Genomic DNA, 27,333 nt, shown 5'->3' on the forward strand with positions numbered 1-27,333 from the left:
GCGCTTTGGTCGTTGCTATATAAGAGCGTATGCTCCGACCCCGAGATTCCTTTCGGTTCTGTTGATTTGAAGCAGAACGTTGGGCCGGCATGCTTCGTGTGGTGAAACCTAATACCAAGCGAGCTCGAAGGGAACTTGAGAAGCGCGCACCCAAGCTGGTAAAGCTCTCTCCCTCACACACACACACACACACACACACACACACAGAGAGAGAGAGAGAGAGAGAGAGAGAGAGCCTTGCTTCTTCTCCTCAGGTCGAGAATGTCAAGAAAGTTTTGCTTCTTCACGGCACCACCACCAGCAGTGTCGTGAAAGGAGTGCTTTCAGACCTCTTCCGGCTGACAAAGGCAGGCGGGCACGCCATCAAGTACACAAGAAAAAATGAGAACATTCGGCCCTTTGAGACCGGAGGCGAGACGCACCTCGAGTTCCTCTCACAGAAAACAGATTGCAGCTTGTTTGTGGTACGGTGTTTTCCTTATCCTGCTTGTCTGTAGCTAGCAGGACGATTTCTTGTTTTTTTTAATGATAGGATACAGTCTTGATGAGGAGGACTTCCAGATGCCTAGAATTGGTTGCAGTGTGAGCTCAGCTCGTGAATTGTGCTTGTGACACATACTATTCAGTTTGTAGTGGTGTTATCTGTGTGTGGGGTTGATTGCCATGGCAGCATTTACATTGTAATGCATACCTCGTATATGCTCAAAAGCTGGTAGTTGACAAAATTTTATTGTTTTTGCAAGATCAGTTCGGTTCTCATTCTAAGAAGAGACCCCACAACCTTGTTATTGGAAGGATGTATGATCATCATATATACGACATGATAGAGGTTGGGGTGGAGCACTTCAATCCCATCATCTCTTTTGGTGGTGCCAAGAAATACTCTCCTCAAGAAGGCTCGAAGCCTTGCCTTGTTTTTATTGGACAAGGTTTTGAAGATGATGAGAAGCTGAGGCATTTGAAAGAGATTATGCTAGATCTCCTAAGAGGGGAGGTATGTAAAAAGTGGTTTAGTACTTCAAGTTACTGATAGCTAGTGATATGGCATGCTTTTAAGTTTTTTAGTTTCAAAGTACATAGGTGAAAACACATCGTGAATAATAATTTTGTGGTCCATCTTTAAAACCTTGTTATGTCTCTTGTGCACATAGATTGTTGTATATCTGAGGAATTTGAATACACGGTGGCTCTTGTTTTATTATTTTATTCAAGTACGTGTGCAAAAGAATGGTGCATTTTTGGGCGATCTAAATACCTTGATGTAGTATAAGAGGTCTATCATCTAGTTTTTAGCATGGTGTTTGGAGCCCAATGTTGAAATAAAATTTGCAATTGCAAAGGTTGGTAGTATTAGTTTAATTTGGCTGGGGTAGCTTGAGGACCAAATCTTTGAAACTATTGTTTATGCATCTATGTCTTTTTGATATAAATATTGAGTCCCTTAGGTAAAATAAACAAGGAGATTAGTGCTTGATATATGATACTTGGAAAATGATCATGTGGGTTTTATGCTCTCGAGATTGACTTATAAAAGGTGATATCTCTTAGTAATGTTATGCATGCAACTTTTAACTTTTGTGAATGTAATTTTAATTGATAGCCCACTTAGATGTACAAATTGGTGCTTTTATAATAACACAAATAAAATGGCCGTTATCTTTTTCATGTCGTAAAGGTAATGAAAATGAGAAAATTGTCACATCCTTAGATATCTAGAATAGGTGCTTGGTCACATCCTTGGGTCCTTCAGTGACTAGGTGCGAGTGTGTACAGTGAAGAATGACTAAAGGATCTTATAGTGAGAATATACTTGGGGTACTTTAGAATTAGGGTAGTCAAGTTCTATTTACAGAACTTCAAGTCCATTGGTGAATATCATTGTGTGATCACTACACTTAGATACTAAGCCCAATGCCCATTACATTTGTATATTGGATGATGTGGTTTGGTGTTATGGGATACTAGCTCTGGTAGCAAGTGTAGCTCGGTATATTGCTATCCTAGGCTTGGGGGTAGGCTTAAGAGAAGTGGGTTTGATGTCCATATCCTTATTATTTCTATCATGTGGATATGACTTATATTGTGTTTCATGTGCAAGTTGGAACTTAGTTGGACATTTCAAGAGAAGAAGAGAGAAATATTGAGATTGAATTCTTAGTATTTGAATACTACTATAAAACTCTATATGTTGGCCAATTACATCGTGAGTTATAAATTGTTTGAAAAAAGTACCAGTATAGTTTTAGTAGAGTTAGAAAATTATTGGAGCTTGATATAGTGAAGAAAAGCTTGGATGCTTATCCACATGAATTTAAAGATTTGTTGTATAAAATGGAGGCCTTGGACGATTCTTTAGTGTTGCTTTACATGCGATATATTTTTGGATTGTTGTTGGACTACCAGAATGAGGTGCTTTGCAATCCCCTTCATTTGCTTGAGAATGTCTACAATTATGCTAAAAGTTTTGATAACATTTTGGCTACAAGCAGCAGGTTTAGCGAGTCAAGTATTTTCTTTTGAGCTTGATAGTTGTTTTCATGCGATTGAGGGTTGTTTACCCTTCGAGATTACAAAATGTTTTTCAATCCAAGTATACTTACATTTGTTTCGTTGAAAAGTTCAATCATATGATTCTCAATGTAATTTAATTTCTTTTAATAATAATCTCCACTGGAATTTAAACGTAAGTGAATAATTGGATCTGATATTAAATGAGTATGTTGATGTCTTTCCGAGTGAGCTATTCGACAGACTTCCGTTGTCTTGTGGAACCTTAGACCTGTAGGATCTAGATATTACTTAGTAGCCATTTCATCTCTCAGTAATCTTATAGGTTTAGTTCGAAAGAGGATGAGATAGCTAGGCAATGTTAAGATCATTTAGCTAAGGGATTTAGTAAGCCAAGTAAATCTTCATGGAGTATGCTTGTTCTTCTCACTAAAAAAAAGAATGACACGATGTATTTTTGTTTCAATTTCAAAGACCTCGATAAAATGATCATCAAGAATAAATAATTGTTACCTAGGATGGATAATCTCATAGATTGGCTTTGTGGTGCATGATATTTCACCAAAATTGATCTAAGCTCCGGTTACCATTAGATATAGAATCAGAGGATGTCCCAAAAATTGCGTTTCGAATACGGTATAGACATTATCAACTTTTGGTCTTATAATTTGATTTAGTCAATGCTCCTATAACTTTCTAGCTGATGTTGAATGACTTATTTTGTCTGTATCTCAAAAAGTGAATAGTTGTTCGAGGAAGCTCATTTTCTCCGAAGACACGACGATCACTTTACTGTCTCAGCTGCTGCCACAATTCGGTACCTTATATTTCACTCTTATTGCTTCAGGGTGGGGGTCGACTTTTTGATGAAAAGAGTTGGTTCCTATGGTCTTAGACTAAGAGGAACAATTAAAGAGACATAATGCTTCCAAATCGGAGGCATTGGTTGGTCAAGCCTCTTAGAAGAAGAGGAAGGATCAAAAGAAGAAAAAGAAGGACAACAAATCTAAGAAGGACAAAGAGAAAGAATCGATATGCCATATTTGTGGTAAGACCGGCCATTGGAAGAAGGATTGCCTCGACAAGGACAAGGACACGAAGAAGGACATGAAGGATTTTGGAGCGGTGGTTGCACCCTTATCAGTTGCTTTTCTACACTTAGCGGTTATTGAGGACCCTACACTGAAGACTTCTGATGCTGCGATGACAGCTTCACAGGCCTAAGAGTAGATCGTGTATAGTAATGCCTCTCGGCACATGACTCCTTCGATAGTTGGTGTTGTCCATTTGTGACCCTTGCGTGGACAGATTCTCATTGGAGACAACTCTTCTGTGTCTATTGTTGCACAGGGTGAGATGTAATTGATTCCAGATGGAGGTGGTGGTACCCACACTTCCGAGTTGTTGTATGTGCTAGGTTTAAGGTATTATTTACTTTCGGTACATAAGATTTGTTCTCTTGGTCTTTTGGTGGAGTTTGATAGTGATGCTGTCCACGTCCTTGACGATGGATCAAGGGAGGTTCTCTCTTCAGGGTATGAGAATGGCTTTACAAATTGAAGACTTCTACATCTCTTACTTCTCTTATTCTTACCTCTTAGACACAATCCGAGCTATGGCATGCTCGGTTTGGCCACCTGAACTATGAGTACCTTTGGAAGGCGTCGCAAGGATCGTTTGTTCGAGGTTTGCCAGATATAGTGGTGAGCCAACAGCCATGTGTCTCTTGCATTCGTGGGAAACAACATCGAGATGCGATTCCCAATAAAGCTTCGAGGCGGTCTACTTCACCTATGAAGCTTGTATCTATGGATCTTTGTGGCCCAATGAGGATCGAGTCCTTGAAGGGGAGCTTGTACTTCATGTTGATCGTAGATGACTGTAGCAGGATGACATGGGTCTACTTCTTGACGTTGAAGTCGGTGGCTTCTCCCACTTCAAGGATTGGCTTTTCTTTGAGGAGAACCGATCATTTCGGAGATTGAAGACCTTGCGATGAGACAAGGGTGGTGAATTTGTTTCTAATGAGTTCGCTTGTTTTTGTGCAGATGGGGAATTCACCAGGAGTTTGCTAATACCAACACTCCTCAAGAGTGGCATTTTGGAGAGGAAGAACCGAAGTGTGATCAAGATTGCGTGCAGCATGATGGAGCACCGACAGACACCTCGGTTTCTGTAGGTCGATGCAGTGGCTACGACAATCCAAATGCTAAATCGATCTCCCACTTCGGCCGTTGATAGGATGACACCTTTTGAGGCTTACTTTGGGACTAAGCTTGATGTCTCTTATTTCAGGATCTTTGGGGGTGATGCTTATGTGCACATCTCGAAGATGCAGGGTGACAAATTTGAGGCGGCTTTTTGACAATGGGTCTTTGTTGGCTACAATTCCTAGTCCCAAGGTTATCGCTTGTATGATCACGTGAAGCGGGATGTTTACACGAGCCAAGATGTGCGGTTCGTGGAAGTCCCAACCGTTGAGAGGGGTGAGGAGCACTTTGTACTTGGAGATCTAAGGGAGAGTTGGGCTTCCACAATAGTTTCTTTGGGGCTAGAGCCTCTTGATGGAGATTCTTCTTCAGATTCAGAGTCTTCTCTTCCACCGGTCACACTAGTAGAGATCCCGTTGATGGATGTACCAGAGTCTTCAGTGGGGATGGCGAGCGCCGAGGAGAGATCCGGCCTCCTTGTTGGGCATGTGACACCCTTTGAGATTCAGGGATCGAGGGGGTCCTTGAGGAGTGGGAACCGTTGGATGGACCGCGGAGGTCACGGAGGCACCAGACACATACTATAGAGCTTGTTTGCTCTAACTACTGTTTGATGTTCCGTGTTACGCATGATAGAGAGCCTACATCTGTGAAGGAGACTTTACAGTTGATCATTGGCGGAAGGCGATGGAAGCCGAGTTGGAGGCTATTGAGCGGAATGGCACTTGGTTCCTCTCATAAGAAGGTGATTGGTGTCAAATGGGTCTTCAAGACCAAGTACAATAGTGATGGCTCTTTGGTCAAGCACAAGGCTCACCTTGTTGCTAAAGGTTTTGCACAACACCCAGGTGTTGACTTCCATGATACTTTTGCCTCTACAGCTCGCGTGGCGACTATTCGTGTTGTTCTTGCCTTGGCTGGCCATAGGAGATGGCCTGTTTTTTAGTTAGATGTGAAGTTGGCTTTCTTGAATGGTGATTTGAAGGAGGAGATCTATGTAGATTAGCCTCCTAGATTTGGTTCTTCCGATGGACAGGTTTATAGGTTAAAAAAGGCCTTGTATGGCTTGAAGCACACTCCACGTGCTTGGAATGAGAAGATTGACTCGTTTCTCGAGGCCAAGTTGGGATATCGGCGCTCTAGGGATGATCCATAGCTTCATGTGCACGCTTTCGAGGGAGGCCGTGTGTTGTTTGTTTTGTATGTTGATGACTTGATTATTGCAAGTGCTCATATCCAGAAGGTTGAAGAGACGAAGGCAGCCCTACACCAGAAGTTTGAGATGATGGATTTAGGACTTTTCCATTTCTTTTTGGGCCATGAGATTTATCAGTCTCAAAGGGGGATTTTCATCTCTCAGCAAAGATATGTACAGGAGCTCTTGGTGACTTTTGAGATGGAGGATTGTCGATCCATTTTTACTCCTATGGATCCGAACTGGAAGGCCACTTCACACGTAGATTCTCCTTTGGCAGATGCTACTTGCTACCGTCAGCTGATTGGATCATTGATTTGGCTTCTCAACACATGGGTTGATCAATGTTTTACTGTAGGTCTCTTGGTTGGGTTCATGAGTGCGCTTCAGCAAGTGCATTGGCAGGATGCTCAGAGGATACTATGGTATCTGAGGGGGACCTTTGGCTTAGGGATTCATTATCCAACAGGTTCAAGTGCTACTGATCTTGTTCTTGCCAGTTGGAGTGATTTTGATTGGGCTGGCGATGTGGATCACAGGCGGTCTACTACAGGTTATTGTTTTACCTTGGGTGGTGGTGCTATCTCTTGGAGTAGTAAGAAGCAGCCCACGATAGCCCTATCTTCGATTGAGGCAGAGTATCGAGCTGCGTCTTCTACCACATGTGAGACTGTGTGGCTTGGGCAGTTGTTGGAGGAGCTTGGATGCCCCCAGACTCGTCCCACTATCTTGCGGTGCGATAATGAGAGTTGCATTGCCTTGGCACGGATTCCCGTATTCCATGCCCGGATGAAGCATGTAGAGATCCAGTATCACTTCATCAGGGAGAAGCTTCTGGATGCGACCATTGATGTGGCGTATTGTAAGACTGAAGACAATCTTGCAGATTTGTTTATGAAGGCCCTCCCCCAAGCTTTGCTTCATTGACATTTCAGATTCCTACATTTGTTGCCTTGTTCAGGATCTGAGAGGGGGTGTTAGCAGTTGTTAGCTCCCTTGCCACATCAGCAGTGCCATGTGGTAGTTTTGCCATGTGGCAGCAGTCGGACTGTCGTAGTCCAACTGCAGCCGGCTGCAGACTTGCCTATTTTGGGCATTTTTTGAGGCATTATTTTCAGCCTTTTTAAAGGCTGAGTTCCAGCAGTTTTGATCACTTGTATTGGACAGATTATAGCCTGTTGGTGACAGAGATAGCACTTGGGCTGACGGAGGTTGAGGTCCTCAAGGCGGAGACATACGTAGATATTCTCTTTGCACCCGTGTATAATTCTGCATTTTTATATAGCATCCTTCACTGCAGATTTTCTGCGTTTCACTCACTCACTCTCTCCTCTCTTCGTTCACTCTGTCATGGTCATTCACTTCCGCATTGCTTCACTCTAACAGAAGGTTGGTTTCAGCTGGCCATTTCTGGTAAATGGTTTTTCAAAAGCTCGAAACTCAATTGTTTATGTTATTCTTGGAATATCTTGAAACCAATGGATAGATAGAATGGACAAATCAAATCATGGAGGATATGCTACATGCATATGTCTTCCATAGGCAATTTAAATGGGAGCATCACCTTTCTTTAGATTGAGTTTGCTTATAACAATGCTAAGCATTTAGCTAATGGTTATAGCTTGTTTATGCTTATGTATGGTTATGAGCTGAAACAACCGATTGCCATAGAGCTGAGTAGGGTGAAAATGTCAGTAGATATGTCAGCTTGTGTGTGAGTTTGTGCATGATAGATTGGGCTAGGCATGTGTTAGATATTTTAGGCATTTTTATGGTGCATTTTAGATATTTTGACCATGATTGTTGGTTGGGCAATTGTGTGCACAAGTCTTTTTTGCTGTTTTTGGCATTTTTTGGTTGTATTTTCAACTTCTTGTAGTAGTCACCCTCATCTTTTGATCAAATTTTGGTTTCCATTGCTTATTATCCCTTATTGGGTGTAGCCTTTGCTATTGGTTTGATTGTCTTCTCTCTCTGTCCACCTTCTATCCTCTATTTTCTCTTCCTATCCTATCTAGATGGGTGCTTCGTGTACTTCTATTGATGATAGGTTATATGGCCTTGACTATCCAACTTGGAGCGATGTTATGGAAGCTTGGTTCATGTAGAAGCGGTTATGGTACATTGTTTGTGGAGCTATTCCATATCTTCAGTGTTCTTTTTCAGTTTCAAAAGATTTTGATGAGGACAACCATGAGGTGTGATGATATGCTAGGGTTTGCACTGAGAAAACACATGTATGACCAAGATTGAAACACAAAGATCTAGACAGAGATAAGCAAAATTCAAACCCTAAACGTAAAATGCAAAAACTCAAGACTCAAAACTCAAATACAGAGAGAAGAAACTTTGAAGTGAATGAATGCTGTAAATGAATGTAGAGTGTACACAATGCCAAGGGCAGAGCAATGCAGTGTCGGAGAGTGATGTCCATTGAAGATGGATCCCAAGTGTCGTGACCACTGGTCAGAGTGTTGAAATGTGGGAAACACTAAACACTGATCACCAGTGTTAGGGAACTGAGGTGACAATAGGAGAGGTGTGGTTGATTAGATGCTGTGATGACGCTGCAGATGGAGACCTCCAAACCGTAAGGCGATAGCTGAAATAGGCTACCTAATGTTGAATAGTGATGGGCTGCAGTCGGTGATGGCTGGATACCAGATGGTAGATGGTTGATGGTTGAAATCTATATGGTAGAGTGAGAAACTTGTACAAAAGGATGAGGTTGAATGGTGGGCTGCGTGTCTATCTATAGACGTTGAAGGATGCTCCAAAAAATTAGGGTTTTAGGGGGACCATCGAAACTCTCTTTAACCATGCACCAAATTTGTTTTTTTCATTAATTAAGCGTGTTTTGGGGTTTAAAAATGCCAATCAATTGTAAAGTGTGTTTTAGCTCAACATGAGGAAGTTGTGCTTATATGAAATATGGATGATGCACATGCCTATTTTGCTCTTCTTCGATGTATTTTTAAAGGAGCTCTATTGGTTGTTGCCTCTTGCAAGACATGTCCAACAGTATGGTCGAAGCTTAACATGTTGTACGAGGCACCTTCCACCATGCGTGTAGTGATACTTTATGGATAGCTCCAATAGATAAAGTTCGAGCCTAAGGACACTAGTCATTTTTGCTCCGTGTTACACAAGTATATGATCAACTTTGACACATGTAGTTTGCTTTTCCAGATGTACACCTTGTAGGGATAGTACTCTACAAGCTCCTTTTGGAGTTTGATGGAGTAGTCAATGCTTTGAGGGTAGACATCCTCAATACTTGTGAGCTTTACCCATATGTCCTCCATGTTGCCTGAGCTTGAGGCATCTTTGCATCTCTAGGGTCAGCTTCCATCTCATTATGTAGGTTCTGGTGAGGTTCTTGTAGCCTCCAAGAGGGGTGACAAGAAGAAGAAATCGAAGGCCTAGTGTTATCATTGTGGTAAGAAGGGATACTTGTGAAAGGATTGTAAAGAGTTAGCGGCTTTGAGGAAGAACAAGGAGAAGAAGAAGATGCATGATCCGGACTTTTCTATCGAGTCATCCTTCTCCTCAGAATATGATGCAGATCCTCCAGCCAAGGGAAGGCCAAGGTAGAGAAGGGGTTTGCTTCTACAAAATGAGGAAAGGGCTTGGTTGCTTCTTCCTCTGCTGCTTTCTAGTATAAGTGATGCGGTTATCCCTTATGACTCTTTAGTGCCAGAGAGGGAGTGTGAGAGCGTGGTCACTGGTGAGATGGGGTAGATGAACCTTATTTATACATGTATACAGGTGCATAGGTTTTTGGGGAGGGATGTCTTTGATGCATCGACCAAAGTCTAGCAGATTCAAATTTTGGAGTTGAGATTGACATCTAGGTTTTTGATGGGTTGGTCTTTGATAGAGAGTGGGATTGGCTCCTAGTTTGAGCTCACATGAGGAGACACTTCGGTGATTTGGCCGAAGGCAGGAAGGGGAATCCGTTGTTGGGAATAAAGGCTGTCGTGCCTTTTAATGTGCTCGGGTGTGAACACACCCTTAGCACTTCTACTTAAAAACCTAAAGCGGTACACTCGTCATTGTACCCACACAAAACGTACTCACTCTCTACTCTCTATTTTTCCTCGTGCTAACAGCCACTGACTGGCTCGATCTTCGTGCTCCTAGTCACTACAAACTGGTATCAGAGTGGGCAAGGAGTGCATGATTCTCGAGATGTCAGAAGTGTGCCGGGCTGCAGAAGGCGAGCAGGTCGTGAGTTCGTGGGCGACGGTTGCTGTAGGTGTGACATGGCTGCTGATAGGCGAGCTCTCGTTGGGCAGCAGACCAGGCTGACAGGCGAACTCTTGGCGGGCAGTAGACTGGCAGTCGACGAGAGTGTTGACTGTCAGATGAAGGCAATGTGGACCAATGGGGTGCTGATGACGGATGCGGCACGGTCTAGCAGGCGTGACGGGCAGCAGCAGGCGCAACGGGCAATAGTGGGGCTCATCGCGTCACGGATGGGACCAGCGGGATGTGTCAAGGACGAGACCAGCGGGGCTCATTGGTGCCAATTGACGGGTCGACGAACCCGTCACCTGTCATCTATTTCTTTTTTTCTTTTTTTTTTCAAAACCTTTTTGAAATTCCTCTTTCCCTACTGAGGGTTCACGCATGGAGGCACAACTTCAAATTTTCGTGCAATCTATGCCCAGAAATTTGGGGCTTCTCCAGGCTGAGCACTATTCATGTAAAATTGAGGCATCTTTTTCAGAAATTGAAGACATTGTGTAATTTCAATTGGGGATTTTGCCAAAATTATTGAAAATTTGCTCATCTGAGTGAAATTTCTCAACATTGGATCCATAAAATTTGGGGCTTTTATTGTATTGGTGAAATTCTATTCAGCTGAGTCAGATTGCCTCACATTGTTGCACATTTGGACCCGAGAAATTTGGGGATTTTGTAGAATTTTGTGAAATTTTACTATTTTTGCCAATTTTGCCTGTTTTATGCTTTTGGGAACATGTATTAAGATTGGTCAGTAAAATTTGGGGGTTTTGCTGAAATTGCTCTATTTTGGCAAAATTCGCCTATTCTATGCATGTCAGAGATAGTTCAAATGTATGGTTAATGCTTTGAGCACAAAATTTTTTGGGGCTTTTGACCGTGCGTGTCAAATTTTATGCCCATGGGTACATGTACAACAGAATTTGCAGCTAACATTTGGGACTTCTCATGTAATGTGATGCATTTGCCCTTGGAATAGCTGCAATCAGTTGTGAAATGTTGTAGCACATGGTTTGGTGCTTCTGAAAATTTACTTATAGATCTGAAATTTCTGCTTCTACGTGGTCATTTATTGCTGGTTGGTACTTGTTTGTGCCTTGGTCACTTGTGTGATAGTTTGGGCTTGCATTTGCTGAACTTCTTGGCCACATTTGGGCTGAAAATCATGGCTGGCAGCAGCAACAATAGTAATCTTATGCACATAAAGAAGCTTGAAGGAGCACATAACTTTGAAGTTTGGCAAAAACAGAGTTACAATATCCTGTTGCAAAAGAAGCAAGCAAAGCCGATTAAGACAAAAGGGGCAAAACCTGCAGATATGGAACAAGACGATTGGGATGAGTTAAATGAGCTTGCATGCTCAACTATTGAGCTATCGATTTTTTATGCCTTGTTGTTTATCATTGAAGGTTTGGATTCTGCATATGCTATTTGGACTCGACTAGAAGAACTGTATGCACAGAAGAGTGCCGCAAGCAAAGTATATTGGCTGAAAAAGCTTATGGATTTGTGTATAAAAGAGGGTACATCAATGTCTACTCACTTGAGTGAGTTTAACTCCATTTTCAGCCAGCTGGTTGCCTTGATGTTCTTGATTGATGAAGAATTTAAGGCTAAGTTTTTTCTTTGCACTCTTCCAAATAGTTGGGATACATTCAGGACTTCTATGAGCAATCCTAATGCGATTCTTTTGTATGTTGATGTAGAGAGTGCTCTACTCATGGAATAAATGAATCGGCAGAACAATGCATCTAGTAAGTCTTCTAGTGCTTTGCATACTTGGAGCATATCACAGCAGAAAGGCAAATTTGATAGCAAGGGATGTAGTAAATCACGTGGCAAAGATATTGAATGTCATCATTGTGGCAAGAAGGATCACTTTAAATGTGACTGCTACAAATGGAAGAAAGAGAAAGGAAAGGGCAAAAAGACAGATGATAGCAAGGAAGAGAAGAAAGAGGGTCAACCTAAGAAGAGCAGTGCCAAAATTGAAGAAGTGAATGTAGTCACTCATGATAGTGACAGTGGGAATGACGTACTCTTTGTCTCTTCACACTTTGGTGCATATGCTTTACTTGCAAATACAGATGATGACATGCATACTTGGATTCTCGATTCATGTGCTTCTTTTCATGTCACCCCTCATTGTGAGTGGTTTTGTGCCTATATAGGGGGTTGACATGGTATTGTCCATCTTGGGGACAACTATGCATGTGACATTGCAAGTATTGGCAGTGTGCAATGCAGTTTCAACATGGTTCTATCTTTACACTTCAACATGTACGGCATGTACTTCAGCTCAAGAAGAGCTTGATTAGCATAGGGTAGCTAGATGATGATGGATTTCATACCACCTTTGGTGATGGGAAATGGAAGATCTGTAAGGGATCTAGAGTGATTGCTAGAGTTTGTAAAAGTGATACCTTGTATCCTCTCCATGTATCTAGTGTGAGTGATCATGTTGTTGCTGTGACCGAGCAACCAAGTATTTCTTTGTGGCATGGCCGGTTGGGACACATGAGTCAAACTTGAATGAAAGTGCTCTCTCGTTTGGGTTACTTGCCTTGTCTTCGTTATGCTGATTTTGAGCATTGTGATCATTATGCTTATGATAAACATGCATAGACGTCTCATAAAAAGTCTCTTTCGTTAAAATCTTCTCCTCTAGAGTTAGTACATTCAAATGTATGTCAGATGCCAGGATTATCTTTAGGGGGGAAGAAATATTTTGTTACCTTTGTTGATGATGCTACACGAAAGGTATGGGTTTATCCTATTCGTAGCAAGGATGAAGTGTTTGACAAATTTAAAAAATTCTTGGCATTGGTTGAAAATCAGACTGATAAGACACTCGAGTGTCTTCGCTCTGACAATGGTGGGGATATGTGTCCAAGGCCTTTCAAGCATTTTGTGACAACAAAGGGATAAAGAGTGAGCTCACTGCCCCTCATAATCCACCCCAAAATGGTGTTGTAGAGCGAATAAATCAGACCATATAGGATAAGGTCCGTACCATGCTGTCTCATGCTGCATTACCCCATGGTTTTTGGGCAGAGGCTGTTATGACAGTTGTTCACTTAATTAATTGGTCACCAAACATGCCTTTTGGGGGGAGGGGAGTTTCCCAAGAAGCGTGGGCAGGCAAGCCACCTTCATGTGCTCATCTGAAAGTGTTTGGCTGCGAGGCTTTTGTGCATATTCGTAAAGAAAAACGCAGCAAACTTGAGCCAAAGTCCTGTAAATGCATTTTCCTAGGATATGGCGACAAGGGTGAAATGGGGTATAGATTATGGGATCTCGAGAAAAGGAAAGTAGTACGTATCAATGATGTTATCTTTCGGAAAGATCGTATGAATAAACAGTCCGAAAAGGCTGAGGAGGTCCGTAGGGTTGTATTCCGGGAAGAAATACCTTTTGAACACCAAAATGTGCCTGCTGTACAGCAGCAAATACATGGTGTAAATGAACTTGTAAATGCAGAAAATAATGCTGGAAATGATCAACCAGCTATTGCCCATGACAATGAGCCACTACATGTGCAGGAACAGCATGGACAACAAGCTGTTAATGCTGATTTGCAGGCTGAAATACCAGGACAACAAGCTGAAAATGCTCAACAGCCAGCAAACAATGATCATTGGGTTAGGAGATCTTCTAGGGCTACTATACGACCTGATAGATTCATTTCTTGTGCAAACAATGTGGCTGATTATGTCATGTTGACAGACTGTGGTAAACCGTTTTGCTTCAAGGAAGCAATGGACAGACAGGACAACAAGAAATGGTATAAAGCCATGTTGTCAGAAATGGAATCTCTTGTGAAAAATGACACTTGGGACTTTATGCAGTTATCTAAAGGACAAAAACCACTTCCATGCAAATGGGTTTACAAGATGGTCACCTCTGGTTCCTCACCAAAGTACAAAGCAAGATTGGTTGCGAAGGGGTACAAGCAGGAACTTGAAATTGACTTTGATGAGATTTTCTCTCTTGTAGTCAAGATGACTACCTTGAGAACCATTTTGGGCTTGGCTGCAGCTGAAGATATGGAGCTCATACAGATGGGTGTAAAGGCTGCATTTTTACGTGGTGATTTACATGAAGATATATGTATGCAGCAGCCTGAAGGGTTTGTTGAAAAAGGAAAATAGAAGATGGTATGTAAACTCAACAGGATTTTGCATGGGCTGAAACAAGCACCAAGTGAATTGTATCATAAGTTTGATACATTCATGCAGTCTCAAGGTTTCCATAGAAGTTAAGTGGATCACTGCTTGTACACCAAGAAGGCAGTAGATGACAGCTTGATTATCTTGGTTTTGTATGTAGATGACATGCTGATTGCTGGCAGGGATACTCATGCCTTGGACTCATTGAAGCAAAGTCTTCATGGTAGCTTTGACATGAAGGATCTTGGTGATGCAAATCACATTCTTGGCATGCGGATACTTAGAGATAGGTCGAAAGGATTACTCTATCTATCTCAACATGAGTATATCTCCAAGGTTTTGCAACGTTTCAATATGGAGGGGGGGAAGGAAACAATTGGGGTTCCATTGCCTCCATATGTGAGACTCACTGCAAAGGACAGCCCTATATCTGATTATGAGACGGCTGAAATGGTCAAGATACCATATGCTTCAGCTGTTGACAGTTTGATGCATGCTATGTGTTATATTTATAAGGTAAATTACGAGAAACAGGCACGAGGCATGACCGTCCGGGGCCTTGGGCGCCCGAACGGGGTTTAGGGGAGCCTAGAATTAAAAAGAGTCCAAGAATAGTAGGACTCACCAAGAATTGACAGCTGGCAATCGGATCACGATGGGAGTTGCCAGCAATTAACTAGGCAAGGCTGGGAGGAGAAACAGATCTCGTGCCCTTTGAGTGTCGGACTGTATTCCTCTAGAATTCTTCTTCATCTTTTGAGACGCCTTTCATTGGTATCAGAGCCGCCATCACATCTTGCTGGAGCCGTCGAGTCCTAATCTTGCTAGTCATTCGTGAAGCTTTTTTCAGGTGATTATAAGCGCAAGGGCCAGACGATTCGATTGACACGTCATCCGTCAGTCGTTTAAGGTCGCCGCCCGTGGTTCGTCAGTTGTTTAAGGTCACCACACGAAGTTGTAAATCGTGGTCGTGTGACGTCACGAAAGTGTGACACGCAGCAGTGAGACGAAAGGCGTGAGGCGAAGCATGAGGCGACTGCTATAAGCCGTGACGAAAAGCATCAGATGGTACTTCAGGTCCTACACGTCACACGGCTGTCTTCGAGGAGCAGTTTTACAGCAAGATCGTCTCCACCCGACTGAAGCCAAGAGTTAAATTGCTACCAGCTGACTGAAGTTAGTCAGACCCGCTTTATACATAGAAGATATACCGGTGGTTCACGTGATTGTTCCGTTTCTGCCAAAGAACTTCATTTCCAGCGTGACTGGTTTACTGGTTTAGTCCGGGAAGACAAAAATTGTTCCTTACTCTTCGGGCTTATTAACAAAACCAGCAATAGTTGCCCTGCCATTATAACCAGGGAAGTACTTTACCTTGTATGCAAATTTTTTATCTTTGCTTTCCAATTCCAGTGTATTAATGGTAGGAAAAAAGAAAGAGGGAGTAATGGAAAGTTCTAGTTCTGGGGACCACCCTATGGTAGACCCCATGAAACGGAGATACAAGAAGAACAGTGGGAAGAATTCTTTGCTACACGAGAACAATTTGATGATCTTACTGCTCGTGTGCAGGCTCAGGGGGTTCAAATGGAATTTTTAACTCAAACACTCACTGAAATAAAATCTCAATTAACTTTATTGTTAGAAAGGGATAAAAATAAGATAGAAACCTCGGATATCCCATCTTCATCGAAAGATTTAGATGTGACTATGCGAGATCCTAAGGAACCCCACCACAAGTTGAGGGATAATCCAGTTCTAAAAGATATGAAATCCCCTCAGTTTCACGGGGAGGAAAAAGTTAGAAATAAAGATACAATCTTTAATTTTCTCCAAAAATGGGAAGATTTACATAAACTTAAAAATACTCCACCACATCTCCAAGCACTGGAGGCTAGTTTAACTTTGGGACCCAAAGCATATAAATGGTGGCGAACTTTAAAGGAGGCAAATAAAATACCTAAAACTTGGGCTCAATTTGAATCCGTCTTTTTGAAAGAATTCATTCCTGAAAATGAAATGGAAAGAAATTGGGAAGATTGGGATTATGTCAGGCAAAAGGGAAGCTGATATATTTGGAGGAATATCGTGAGATAATCCTCAAATTGGAAGGAATAGATGAATTTCAAAAGACAAGAGGATTCATTAGGGGACTAGATAAAGCCTGTAAAAAGGAAGTAAAAAGGAGTTCACCTAAGACGCTGGAAGAGGCAATTAAATTTGCATTAATCAATGAAGATAGTATGCGTCCAGGTACACTCACTAGTCTCACTGATACGGAGCCCAAGTCTAAGGAATTAGAAACCTCAAAATTTGTGGGCAAATTTAAAAGAAAAATGCTATTTTTAAAGGGTAAAAAACAACCTTTTGAAAAGAAACAATATGTAAGGCCAAAGTTAAGTCCAGACGACTTTGATAAGGCCAAAAAAGAAAAGCTGTGTTTCAACTGCCTATCCCCTAACCGTGTTGCTTGGAATTGCCCTCAAAGGAAAAAGGGGGAAGACAAAGGAAAGGATAAGGACAAGGGCAAGGGAAAAGAAAAACAAATCCATGTAGTGCAGACCTTAGAATTAAAGGGGCATGAAAGGTATAAACCTTTAGAGGTCTTGCACATGGATGTACAACACAAGTGTTGTATGTCAACTTCTATGTGGCAGCCTACCTTTGGTCCACATGATTTAGTTAGAGTGCATGGATTGATAGCTGGAAAGAGGGTTAGAGTCATGATTGATGACTCTGCTACACATAATTTTATAAATTATACACTTGTCAAAAAATTGCAACTTCCCCAATAAAAGAGTGGGCATCAATATATTGTTCGTATGATGCAAGGTCAAGATAATAAAATATGGGATACAATGGTATCCAATTTGGAAATTGAGATTCAAGGATATAAAGATAAACTTGATTTTGAAATTATGAACATGGAAAGAGCTGATATTGCTCTAGGGAGGGAGTGGCTATGGGGATTGGAACCATCCTTAAAACGTAGTTACCATCATAATACACTGGAATTTGAAAGGGATGGTAAGACTTTTGTCATTCAAGGTGAACATGAAGTATCTGATAATCCTTTGCTGTGTTCCACTGAGGTTCAGAAGCTGATAAAGAAGGAAGTTTGTGAGGTATACATGTTCTGGTCTCTTCCTGTACAAAACACTTTTACTTTCTGTAATATAAAGCAACAATTTTCTTATGTTTGTGAGTTGAATGTAAATAATGGATTAAGTAGTCTATTGGATGAATTTAAAGATGTGTTTCCTTCTGATTTACCAAGCGGCCTTCCACCAGATAGGGGTGATATAAATCACCCAATTGACACAAATAAGGATATTCACCCTATTTCTAAACCACCTTATAAGTTAAGTGAAACGCAGCATCAAGAAGTTGAAAGACAAATTAAGGATTACCTTGATAAAGGGTTTATTCAACCCAGTAATTCACCTTGGGCTTCGCCAATTTTATTAGTAAAGAAAAAGGATGGTTCTATGCGACTTTGTGTTGATTATAGAGCACTTAATAAAATAACAGTGAAGAATAAATTTTCTATGCCCAGAATGGAAGATCTTTTTGATCAATTACAAGGGGCAAAATTCTTCACAAAGATAGATTTAAGATCAGGCTGTCACCAAGTAAGAATTAAGGCACAGGATGTTCCTAAGACAACATTTTGTACTAGATACGGGCATTATGATTTTTTGGTGATGCCTTTTGGCCTCACTAATGCACCAGCTACCTTTATGAAGCTGATAAATAGTGTCTTACGGCCCTATCTAGGACATTTTGTAGTAGTCTTCTTGGATGATATCTTGATCTTTAGTAAATCAAGAGAAGAACATTTGGAACATTTACAATCAGTATTCCAACTGTTAAGAACACATTCTCTTTATGCGAAGAAAACTAAATGTGAATTCTTTGCACAAGAGGTCAAATATTTGAGGCATATTATCTCGAAAGAGAGAATCAAGATGGATCCAGAAAAAGTTAGGGCAATTATTGAATGGCCATCTCCAAGGAACTTGGAAGAACTGTAGATCTTCCTAGGTTTATCTAGATTTTATCGTAGATTCATTCGAGATTATACCAAAATAGCTGTTCCAATGACACACCAACTTAAAGGGAAAGGAAAGAGCTTTAATTGGGGAACAGACCAAAATGAAAGTTTTCAAAAACTTAAAGTAACTATTGCTACAGCTCCAGTATTATTAATAGTGGATTCCAATAAACCATTTGTGGTTGAAGCCGATGCCAGTGATAAGGTGATAGGCGCGATCTTATTACAAGAAGGTCGACCAGTTGCTTTTGAAAGCAAGAAATTAGACCGTGCAAAACAGAATTATTCTGTTTATGAGAGGGAGCTGTATGCAATAATACATGCAATGAAGAAATGGAGGCACTATTTGTACGGTGCCAAACTTTTTTGATTTTATCGGATCATGAAAGCATTAAATGGCTTAATGATCAACCGGATTTACACGGGCGTAAAGCTAGATGGACCGAACTCCTCCAAGAGTTCGACTATGAGATAATATATAGAAAATGAAAGTATAATATAGTAGTTGATGCACTCAGCAGAATGCCCATCATAAATGAATTGAGTTTTACTCAGTTCACTTCCAACTTGCTTGAATCTTTAAAAGGGAAATGCCAGGTTGATCCGGCATATTCCAATATATGGGAAGCGATAAAAAAATGGGGATCCAAATGAAAGTGCTTCTATTGAGAAAGGAATATCTGAGGATGTTCAACAAGGAAATGGAGCATTAGGGGTTGCTCAAACCGGATTCAAGTGGAAGAATTTTACCATTGATAATGGTTATTTACTCTACAAGGCTAGGATATGTGTCCCGAAAGATACAAAAATAAGGCACCAGATACTCTTTGAGTGTCATGATATCCCTAGTGCGGGACATCCAGGAGTTAATAAGACTTATAGTCTTATTAAAAGGCAGTTCTATTGGCCTGGAATGAATAAGGACGTCCTTGACTATGTGGTCAAATGTAATAAATGCCAGGTTAATAAAGCTGAAAGATTGAAAATGGGAGGACTTCTCCATCCACTAGAGATTCCTTCGGGAAAATGGGAGAGTATCTCCATGGATTTTATTGTTGCTTCACCCAGAACACAAAGGTCGCACGACTCTGTGTGGGTGATTGTGGATAGGTTAACCAAAATGGCTAGGTTCATTCCAACTTTAACTGATGTTAAAACACCAGAATTGGCTAGATTGTTCGTAGAGAATATATACCTATTGTATGGCCTTCCGGCAAATATAGTTTCTGATCGGGATAGAAAATTTGATAGTCAATTTTGGCGTGTGGTATTTAGGAAGTTGGATACTAAACTTAGCATGAGTACGGCGGATCACCCACAAACTGATGGGCAAACTGAAAGGGTTAACCAAATCCTTGAAGATATGCTTAGGGCATAAGTAAGTAAAAGGCAAACTAATTGGGAAGAGTATCTACCGATAGCAGAGTTTGCATATAATAGTGCCAAGCACTCTTCCACTGGATATAGTCCATTTATGTTAATGTATGGGTTTCAGCCCAGAGCTCCTTATGCAGTAGGCAGAAAAGGTTCAGGCAGCTAAGGATTTTTTGGAGGATAGGAATAGTATGTTAAAATTTGCTCAAGAAAATATTAAAAAAGCTCAAAATCGAGCTAGAGGATATGCAGATCCTCACCGAAGAGACATCTCCTTTAAAAAAGGAGAATTGGTCTATCTTAAGGTGCCTGAACAAACTAAAACCATGAAAACGGGACAATCTCCAAAGCTTTCACCCAGGTATTGTGGTCCTTTCACAATACTTAAAAAGGTGGGAGAACTGGCTTACAAGCTCCAACTACCTGCTGGTAGTAAAATACATCCAGTTTTTCATGTAAGTAAGTTAAGGAAGAAGCTGGGTGATTTGGATAATTTAATTTTAAATGATAATATTGAGGAGCTATTAAATGACCAATCTAATCCACATGAACCAGAAAGAATATTAAATGTTCGTAATAGACGAACAAGGAATACTATTTATCAAGAATGTTTGGTTAAGTGGAAAGATTGTTCAGAAGAAAGCTCAACATGGGAGCGAGTAAGTACCTTAAAGAAAAGGTTTCCCAATTTACAGTTAGACCTTTCAAGTATCGTTTTCGAGGACGAAACCGATTCTTAAGGGGAAGGAAATGTTATATTTATAAGGTAAATTACGGGAAACAGGCAGGAGGCATGACCGTTCGGGGCCTTGGGCGCCCGAACAGGGTTTAGGGGAGCCTAGAATTAAAGAGAGTCCAAGAATAGTAGGACTCACCAAGAATTGACGGCTGGCAATCGGATCACGATGGGAGTTGCCAGCAATTAACTAGGCAAGGCTGGGAGGAGAAACGGACTTCGTGCCCTTTGAGTGTTGGACTGTATTCCTCTAGAATTCTTCTTCATCTTCTGAGACGCCTTTCACTATGGTTGCTACACATCCTGACATTGCCTTTGCAGTGGGAGTGGTTAGCAAATACATGGCAAATCTTGGTAAAAAGTATTGAAAAGCAGTACCTTTCCTCAAAGGCACGAAGGAGTCGTGCATCTGCTTTGGAAAGCATAAGGCATCTGTTGTTGGCATTACGGATGCAAACTATGTTGGTCATGCGGATTGTAGAAAGTCCACTTTTGGGTATGCGTTTACCTTTACAGGAGTAGTCTCTTGGATCTCCAGTCTACAAAAGTGTGTTGCATTGTCTACTGCAGAGGCAGAGTATGTGGTTGCCATTGAGGCATGTAAGGAGGCTTTTTGGCTTTTACGTCTGGTGGGAGAGCTTGGCATTACAGAGTTACTTGTTCTCCATTGTGACAGTCAAAGTGCTATCATACTAGCATGGAATCTCGTCTTTCATGCTAAAATGAAGCACATATAGGTGAAGTACTACTTCATTAGAGATGTACTTTACAGTAAGAGCATTGAGCTTGTCAAAGTGCATACAGATGATAATCCTGTAGGCCTTACGAAGGGTCTTTTAGCAGAGGGGTTTACTCATTGTCGATAGATGATGGGAGTTGGATAGATATATGCATTTCAGCTTTGTACATACCTAGACTTAGTTGATTCTTTTCTCCTCTTAAAGCACATTGCCTTTAGGTGGGAGGTTGTTGGGAATAAAGGCCCTTGTGCCTTTTAATGTACTCGGGTGTGAACACACCCTTAGCACTTGTACTTGCATATATATATATATATCTATCTAAAAACCTAAAGTGGTACACTCGTCATTGTACCACACAAAACGTGCTCACTCTCTACTCTCTGTTTCTCCTCGTGCTAACAGCCACTGATTGTCTCGATCTTCGTGCTCCCAATCACTACATCCATGGTCACATACTTCTGCGAGACATTGTTGACAAATATTGAGAGTTGCTTTTATTCTTCTTTATTTTTAGGAGCTAGTATGATTGACATCAACATGAGATTCTCTCTAACGCACCTTGGTGGTGCCTTGCGTACCCATTGCTTGGGTATCCATGGTTCTACTCTGGTGGCCATTGTTGTATGTACTTTGATCATTGTATATTGTATTGTATTAGATCACCCATGATTTGAGAGAGGGTTATTAGAAGATAGATTAGCTCATATGTGAGTGTGGATGATAGATTGGGCCGGGCACATGTTTGATATTTTAGGCATTTTTATGGTGCATTATTTGTGGCATTTTAGGCCATTTTGATGCCAGTTGGCCAATATTTAATGTTGGTCAACCAATTGCTATTTATGGCATATTTATTGCCTATATATTTTGTGCTGCTTCTCCAGAATTGGTATATTAATCACTAGGAAAGCATTAAAATGGCCTAGGATCGTGCCATGTTTTATGCTAACCAACATCATTCTCTTGGAGAGCTCTAGGAAGGCGTGTGGGTTTACCTATCCCAAAGGACTTGATTCAATGACTATTGGTAAGTGCTATAAATTTTCATCGAGGTATTGTGGTCCTTTCCAAATTACCAAGAAGATAAGTAGTGTGTTCTATGAGTCGGACTTCCATGTGAGTTGTTTGAAAGGAGGACTAGGACAAGGTGAGCAAATTGTTGCGATTGAGTAAGTCACGCGACTTGAGGATATTGCTTGTTATGTTCCACTCAAACTTGAATTGGTTCTTGACCTTAGGATTAAATGTTCCCATCGGACCATTTATTTGGAGTGTGTGGTCAAGTGGAAAAACCACTTGGAGGTGAAAGGCTACTTGGGAGTCTATACATTGATTGAAGAATTGATTTCCTCACTTTGTCTTTGAGGATATTGTTGAGGACAGCAATCATTCATAAGGGGGGAAGGTTTATGTCCTTGGACATTTGGATGGGGGGCGAATGCACTAAGGACACTAAAGGGTTAGGGTAGCCAAGTCCTATTTATAGGGCTTAGGGCCCTATTGTGCACATTCATTGTGTGATATGCCACTTTGGACTCTTGGCCTGTTGGTTGACGCATCCGTACACCGGGATGGTGTGGGCTAGTGGGTTGGGACACCAACCCTTGGGATGTGGTCATGATGTTGAGTGCTGCTAGCTCCCAAACTTGGGGGTGAACCCATTTGGTTCTACGGCTGGGAGGCGAGTCCGATGTCTAGTCCCTATTATTGTGGGTTTTGGCTTGCGTTGAGTCTCATGTGCTGGTTGGATCCTGGGGGGAGGCTTCACTGCCTTCTTGGCCAAGTGGTAGATACTAACCAGCTTAGTTGTTGCTAACACTTGTGGATTGCCTGCTGGCTGGTTGGACTATACCACTTCATTCAGCTTCTGCACGAGTTACCTTGTGTCTTTTAGTAGACAGCACAACCTTATGCTGCAGCATGTGTAGTGTCCTACTGCTGGTGTTTTACTGCAGTTTGTTTGAGTAGATCTCATGATCTTACCACTATTTGTGATTCAGTTAGTTACAAAGAAGGGTTGAATGGTGGCGCCTGCCTTGGCAACCTGCCCTCTTGACCAACTGGTAGCTACTGACTGCTAAGTGGTTGTCACCCACCTGAGCACCTCATCCACTCGTTGACTGCCTGCTGACGTAGTCAGAAGGGACCCAAAATGGGATGCGGATGGGGGACGGGGAATGGGGAGAAATTGCCATCACTTGTGGCTACATAGTGACATGGAATGGGACATGGGACGGAAAGGAACTGCTGTCCCCACTATTCTCAAGTCCAAAAATGACTGTCACTTGTGACTATGTCTGCTGACTAGCCTGACATGCAACTTCTGTCCTGCCTGCTATGGGTTACCCGCTCTCCCTAGTTGTGCTGTTGACTATCTTGTGCTTCTGCATACCTAGTATGCTACTGGTACTTTTTCACCGCAGTCTGTTTCAATAGATCACAAGATCATAACACTATTTGTGTTTTGGTTAGTAACAAAGATGGAATGAATAGTTGTGCCTGCTTGGGAGACAGATGCTAGTTTGCCTTTCACATTCACCAGTTGACGTGAATCTTAAAGCCTTTAAATGTACTGCCGAGATTCATGCAGAGCATGAGGCTTCCATTTATCATTTTTAAATTGGCTGATGTTGGAATTCTACAGGTAGTGGAGACCATAAACCTTGCTGGGCTTGATCGTGTTTATGTGTTTGTATCATCAGGCGACAAGGTCACAATCTATTTTCTGCTAGTCAAAGCATTTACAATTTGTTAGTGAAACATTTATTTATTTCTTGAACAACGTTGACCCTTTATTTCAGATTTATTTCAAGCATTGTGCAATACGTTTGAAGAAATCTGGTTCAAAGATTCCTCGAATCGAGCTACTTGAAGCTGGGCCATCACTGGATCTTGTTTTAAGGCGCCATAGACTTCCCAATGATGACCTACGAAAGGAGGCAATGAAGGTTGCCTCAAAGACCAGCAAGAAGAAGGTATATGCTTGTGTGGTATGGTATGCTGTGAAGCTTAGTTCCATAACCGCAGCTATGTAAATTGCAATGTTGGATCTAATTTTTTGTTTGATCTCAGGTCAAGAATATCAGCATGGATTCTCTGTCAGGAAAAGTAGGAAGAATTTACATGCCAAAACAAGAGGTATTGCTTCTTTATTTTGTGAAGGGGACTTCTATGAATAGCATCTAACAACCTATGTCACAAGTATGGGTGAAACTTCTTTTCTGTGGGCTAGAGCAGCCCCGGAAACAACCTTTGAAGTCAGGAAATATTTGTGTGTTAAGTCTGGTGTAGTTGTACAAACCTAGAAAGTATTTGTACAAGTTGAAAGACGGTGAGCCAGGTGCAGAGAACTGATGAAGTTGCTTTGCTCTTGGAGTATTGAGTGAGGTATTGAGTGATGTGTACTAGTTTGTTCAATTTGCCAATCTGTGAGTCTTGTGGTGGCTGATTTTTCAGGTAGCTGGTGTAGTGCCTGCAAAAATGAAGGGCTTAAAGAGGCCAAGACAAGACCGTGTTTCTACACATGGGGCTCCAAACAGTTCTTTGCCAAGTTCTCTACCAAAGAAGCAGCGCAATGTGTAAAAATTGATTTCCAGAGCAGGGTTCTCCCATTGTAGGGCAAGGGAGATCCCCTTATTATACTTTTCAAGCCTTGTGTAGTCAAATTGTGTCTCAGTTTGACCAAAGATGCTTCTAAAAAAATTGAATTGACTTCTCATCTTTCATTAACTTCATAGATGAAGGAAAAAGAATATGATCATCTATTCTATACAATGATATAAACGAAGACCATTTCTTTTGACTGGTGGTAGATGATTAGATTTCCCAAACAAGACCGGCAAAAGAAATATTGTAATCTTAAGGTGATCGACAATTCAAATATGAGAGAAGAGTGATCTTCATTGTTGATGAGGTATGTGTGTGCACATGTGTGTATATATACATATACATGTGTATGCATGTTGTATATGAGAGAGAGAGAGAGAGAGAGAGAGAGAGAGAGAGAGAGAGAATGGGTGTAGCTCAGTTAAATTGAACAAGTGGTCACCAAAAGGTCTTGGGTTCAAGTCCCACATCTCGTATGGTCATTTAGTATAGGTATAGAAAAAGAGGGGTGAACCTAGATCAGTGGGTTAATAAAACAGGTGCCTTACCATTAGAGTAGCCTCTTGATTACGAGAGAGAGAGAGAGAGAGAGAGAGAGAGAGAGAGAGAGAGAGAGAGAACAAAAGTAAAGTCTTCCTTTGGCATGTCATGGTTGGTGGGTTGCCTCTTGTCATGGCACTTGCAAAATGCCACATCTCAAATGTGATTTGTTTTTCGTATCTCACCATTTCAAAAACTTATTGCCACCATTTTTTTTGGTGCCCTTTGGCACAAAATTAGGTCCTCATTTGTTGCTTCGTGGGATTGTGGTTGGCGTGTCACTATGCACCTTTCATTAGGGGTCTTTACTCGGTTCAAATACCCTTCTCTTGCACAATTGCATATGAAAATTCTATTTTTATTTCATTTTTAGGGTTGGTACAATTGGATAACTTGGAAAGTTTTTGTTTTTGATTTTGCACTTGGGATGCAAACTCACCTCACCAAGTTGAAATATCTTATACATCCGCAATTTGGTCTTATTTAGCACATTGATCTTCTTTCCAGGGACGACTTGGTGCCTTGGCATACGTCAATCTTTGTTGCTTTTGCTGTGACTTTTGTACTCTTTTGGTTATTTTATCTTTTGTAAAGTGAAGTTGTGCTTGATGGCCTAGAGCCATCTTGCATCTTGTAATAGTGTAATATTTCATTTTTTTCATAATTAATACAATTACCTATTGTGATAAAAAAGAGAGATGAAATGGTATATCTGATGTTTGCAAATGGCCAAAATAACTTATAAGACCAAGAGATACAATCGCTTGTATGGTGGTAAAATTGTTTGAAACGAATATTAAATGAAATTGTAATAAACAATATAAGAATGCTAAACACCATAAGTAAGGAGAACTCCAGTTGAAAAACAAAAGAGCTTTAGTTACAATCCTATGGAGGTAAAGAGAGCCTAGCTCTAGCTCGAGTGCATCTTGAAGTCGTTATATCTCAAGGAGGAACATACCAAGGCACTGTTGACATGTGAAATGGTAGTGGTTCAAATTGGTCTTTTTGATAGAATGTGAAAACTGCCTCGGATCTTATTGTATGTTTGACAATGGCAAATATTGTGCTTCTTTATCTTTGGCTTTAGCTAAGGAATCTAGCATATGTGGCTTTGGTGGTATGGATTTGCATTTGTTGGTACACAGTTGATTAATAACACACCTAATCCCATGTGAGAAGTGGGTGTCCATAAATTTGGGATGGACAATATATCTACTATCTATAGCATGGAGAAATGCTCTCTAGAGAAAGCCCTCTTTATTCTTAGTTCTTATATTGATGCCAACCATGTCCTCTTGGTGTCTAGCTAGGCAAGATCCATTTTAATAACCTTATCAATCTTTGAACAGTTCAAGGTAAGAAATGGTGCATCAATGGAAACTTAAAAGGGGAGTAGCTTGTTCATGCTAAAGCTGCGTAACTCACATTTACATTTGTACATACCAACATGAAGTATCATACTCATTGGCAAGTTGTTGAGAGGAATTAAGAGCTTGTTGTGTGTATCTATATCTAGGTAGATTCCATAAGTTGTGTATATGTGTTATTGATTGGGTGGGGGCCTACTACAATATGTCTAGTCGCTGGCTTAGCTCTAATGATCTCATGTGGGTTGGCTTTACATTTGACAATCTTGGAAATCATGGGTACAAGTGGTCTCTTAATCAATCTCCATACATCATAAGTGCAACCTAATTGGTTGCAATGATCAAGACTGGGGCCTTACTCCATAATTCAGACATGATCAATGTATCAAAGAGCCACATCTTAGTGTGGGGTTCTTAAAACTGCACATGTGAGTGCATTCTTTTCAAACCACCTAGTGTTGTGTATCCTTGGGTCAATTTGGTGTTTGTTGACTCTCTTACAAGGTACGTGGGACTTGTAAATAGTTCTCTCAGATATGTATAAGAATCCACATACTTCGACTCCTCTTGCCCATATGTGAGT

The 27,333-nt window shown here is 41.1% G+C and overlaps 1 protein-coding gene across 1 annotated transcript; it reads left to right on the forward strand.

Annotated features, from left to right (window-relative positions):
• On the forward strand, window positions 1-25,141 carry LOC148009680 (Ribosomal RNA processing Brix domain protein). Its single transcript, XM_087673113.1, has 7 exons — window positions 1-158; window positions 255-464; window positions 749-994; window positions 23,879-23,944; window positions 24,036-24,209; window positions 24,307-24,372; window positions 24,691-25,141. The coding sequence occupies exons 1-7, from the start codon at window positions 90-92 to the stop codon at window positions 24,814-24,816; spliced, it is 957 nt and encodes a 318-aa protein (XP_087529239.1). The 5' UTR covers window positions 1-89; the 3' UTR covers window positions 24,817-25,141.
• Window positions 25,142-27,333: the final 2,192 nt, after the last annotated feature.

Source organism: Lygodium microphyllum, chromosome 30, assembly GCF_053477565.2.
Source record: "Lygodium microphyllum isolate KBCC chromosome 30, Lygodium_microphyllum_v1.1.10, whole genome shotgun sequence".
NCBI classification, from domain to species: domain Eukaryota; kingdom Viridiplantae; phylum Streptophyta; class Polypodiopsida; order Schizaeales; family Lygodiaceae; genus Lygodium; species Lygodium microphyllum.

Bases quoted from the DNA above. Each gene is read 5' to 3' on its own strand.
- LOC148009680 (XM_087673113.1), top strand. From the start codon at position 90: ATGCTTCGTGTGGTGAAACCTAATACCAAGCGAGCTCGAAGGGAACTT. The intron at 995-23,878 runs GTATGTAAAAAG...GGAATTCTACAG, and splicing joins TAGATCTCCTAAGAGGGGAG to GTAGTGGAGACCATAAACCT. The intron at 23,945-24,035 runs GTCACAATCTAT...CCTTTATTTCAG, and splicing joins TTGTATCATCAGGCGACAAG to ATTTATTTCAAGCATTGTGC.